Here is a 3507-nt window from a genome sequence, read left to right as displayed (position 1 = left end):
TGTTGTTCAGTCCCCATTCCCATTCATCAAAGCGCAATGTTCAGCTACTAATCTACTTAACTAATATTATCGTGATTCCTTATCAAAGAGATCTCTGATAAATAACATTCAATGCAGAGGTACTAAAGTTTTAACACCTTGCCCACTCCAAAGAGCCGTTGGTTTCGATAGCCTACACAACGACCTTGGCCTTTGAACTCTCTGTTCTCCAGCGGATCACACCGTCACTTCAAAAGGCCGAGGTACGACAGAACTCGTCAAGAAAGACACAGGGTTGTTATAAGTGTTCTCACTCCAGCAGACAGCATCTCACCTGAGGTATTCACAACGGGACGAGCTGGGAGAAGGAGCTCTACCCTACCTATCTGTCTCTTACTACAAGAGCTTCACTGACTTGAATTTTACAGGAAAATAATACCTTAAAATAACTTACTTGGAAATATGGAAGGACTCGCTCTGGCTTTCTTATTTGCGCTTCTGGTGGACTTGATCAGTGTGGTTGGAGCGGAGAATTTCCCCGGGAACCGTGAGGCTTTCTTCCACGGCATTCGTGGGTTTCCCCGGCCAAGCAGAGGTCACAGGCACCCTGTTCATCACTCGAACAGGTTCCCACTCTACATGATGCAGCTCTACCGGACTCTACTCGAGGGAGACACCGCCAGGGCGCCAACTGTCAGCACCGCCCGGACCAACAGCGATGACAACCCCCGCCTTCACGACTCTGACTCGGTACTCAGTCTGGTTGCCAAAAGTGAGTATTGTTATTTTACATTTTAGTCATTTAGCTGACGTTCTAATCCAGAGAGATTTACAGTTAGTGAGTGCATAAATTTTTCATACTTGCCCCCCATGGGAATCGAACCCACAAACCTGGCGTTGCAAGCGCCATGCTCTACCAACTGAGCCACATGAGACTTACAAAACACTTACTTCACTTAGTTTATATCGTGGATTTTTTTCTGTTTAAAATTAATTACATTATGTTTTGGAGATGTTTGAAAGCACTTTTATGCACCATAATTGGACACACTAATTCAATGTGAAGTCATATTTGAACTATTATGATTGCATAATTCAATGTACCCTCAGTAAACAGTAAATAAACAGTGATTTGAATTTAGGCTACATGCCTACTGCGCGTTTTGATTACTTTGCGCTTCTCAATTATTTTAGCACTTGGAAATCTTATACAATGCTGCTTATTGTGAAGAGCCTAGCCAATGCATAATTTCAGCGCGTATTATTTAAAAGTGTGTATACTAGCCCCAGGCTGTCTGTTATAACAGTGTCAGGCGCGGAGCAATACACGCTGCGACAGTAACAACATTCTACTTAATCAACTGCTTATCGCATGTCAAAAGAGGACGTGTGAAAGCTGTCTTGTGGCACGCATTTTTCTTGCTCACTGTGGGCAACAATAAAATGCATGTGACACTATCTGGGCAACAATAAAAGGCATGTGACACTATCTGTGATTGTAATGAATGGGACATAATCTGATAGTCAAAGAGGTGAAAGAGAGAGGATTGCACACTTTCATAATCATAGTCTGCATCATGCATTGCTAACTGATATTCTATGTTATCTCTCCAGGTTGTCACCAGAGCGGTGGGAGGTGGTCTGTCACCTTTGACATGTCCTCCATCTCTGCAAGTGACAATGTCCAGCGCTCCGAGCTGCGGATCCGCCTGCCTGCCTTCTCTGCCTCTGAGCGTGTCACTGTGGACATGTACCACTCCCAGAGATGCTCCTACTCCAGCCCGCCATGCCCAAAGGAGAGCCTCTTCCTGGGCTACCTGAAGGCAGAGCCAAGCTCCCTGACCTCCACATCCAACTGGAGGGTGTTTAACGTCACCGCCCTGCTCCACTACTACTGGCTGCACCAGAAAGGCTCCGCAACTGGCCAGGAAGAGAGAAGGCCAGTGGAGAGAGAGGAGGAGGAGGGTCAGGAGAGGGTCCTGCACCCCACAGCCGACCGGGTCATGGTGGTGGTCTTCTCCAAGCACCAGGCGGAGAAGCGGGCTCCCACCCTCATCCACACCGCTGAGCACTCCAAGTACGTCACTCTGGACTGGGAGCAAGCTGTAGCTGGGGCCGATCCTGCTGTCAGCGTAGAGGTAGAGGGCGGAAAGGGAGCCAGTCGCAGGAAGAGGCACGGGCACCACCAAAGAGCAGGAGTGGCTGGGGTGGCCCCTGGCGTGGCCCCCATGGAGGAGAGGAAGGACCCATTGTGCAGGAAGGTGGACATGTGGGTGGACTTTGACCAGATTGGCTGGAAGGAGTGGATTGTTTACCCCAAGCGCTACAACGCCTACCGCTGTGAAGGCAGCTGCCCTACCCCAGTAGACGAGACCTTCACCCCCACCAACCATGCTTACATGCAGGTAAGACTGCCAACATTACATGATCACTGCTGAAAACTAACATGTTTGAAATAGAGCCTTTGATTTGTTTCCTATTACAATATTGCATTTTCAAATTAGTTTATGATTTCACTTGCACTAACATCTCTCTCTCTCTTCTCTCTCCAGAGTCTGCTGAAACTTCACCACCCAGACAGGGTCCCATGCCCGTCCTGTGTGCCCACCCGCCTGGCCCCTCTGTCCATGCTGTATTACGAGAACAGCGAGGTGGTGACGCGGCACTTTGAGGGCATGGTGGTGGAGGAGTGTGGCTGCCACTGAGCAGCCTGTGTGCCAACATGGACACCCCATAGGCACTTTCCATCCCAGAAAACACCACTCTGTCCCAGCTTCTGCTCTCAATGTGCAGGCCTCAGGAAGAAAGTTGAGGTGCAAAGGTGTGGGCTTACTATGTGAGTGTAGCCTCAAAGCTCAAGGCTTTTCTACAAGGACAGCTGCTGCTTTCAGCCATGCTAAACAATGGATATACTGGACACTGAAGCAGACTGAACACAAGCACTGAAAAAGATCAATAGAATCACTGATAATACCTGCATACATATATAATGTATAGGGACTAATGATTAAGGCAAAAGCCGATACAAGGACAATGCAGCCCCCTAAAGTGCTTTAATTCCTCTGTATGACCCAGTGTTGATACAGATACAGTATTATTTTAAAATGTAAATATTTCATATGAGAAATGTATTTTTTTTAAGGACCGAAATAAGTTTAAAATGTCACATGAACTATTGTTCAATAAATCCTCAAATTACTTCAGTTTGCTTCTATGGTTTACTTTCTGAAAGTTTTATAATATTGTAACACACTTAATAGTAGAGAGAACACACAAGGATGAAATGTAAATGGCACAAAAGTATTTATTTATTTTATTAGTGAGCTTCAATTCCTCTAGAAAAAATATGAAGCAGAATGCAGCCTTAGTTTTTCAATCAACACATTAGCCTACACCAGGGATGGGCAACTGGCCCTTTTGTAGGCCTACGGATAGATTTTTAGGAACTAAGTCAGGTTCTCGACTTACTGTTGAGAGTTAGAATAGTAGAATACACAAGGTCAAATTTTGAAATTTGGTTGTGCATCA

At 46.1% G+C, this 3507-nt stretch overlaps 1 protein-coding gene across 1 annotated transcript; it reads left to right on the top strand.

Moving 5' to 3' along the window:
- The first annotated feature begins 346 nt into the window (after positions 1 to 346).
- LOC121541153 (nodal homolog 2-A) lies at positions 347 to 3120 on the top strand. Its single transcript, XM_041850132.2, has 3 exons — positions 347 to 751; positions 1594 to 2384; positions 2532 to 3120. The coding sequence occupies exons 1-3, from the start codon at positions 442 to 444 to the stop codon at positions 2682 to 2684; spliced, it is 1254 nt and encodes a 417-aa protein (XP_041706066.1). The 5' UTR covers positions 347 to 441; the 3' UTR covers positions 2685 to 3120.
- Positions 3121 to 3507: the final 387 nt, after the last annotated feature.

This window comes from Coregonus clupeaformis, chromosome 27, assembly GCF_020615455.1.
Source record: "Coregonus clupeaformis isolate EN_2021a chromosome 27, ASM2061545v1, whole genome shotgun sequence".
NCBI classification, from domain to species: domain Eukaryota; kingdom Metazoa; phylum Chordata; class Actinopteri; order Salmoniformes; family Salmonidae; genus Coregonus; species Coregonus clupeaformis.
This window is presented reverse-complemented; position numbering and strand designations above follow the sequence as displayed.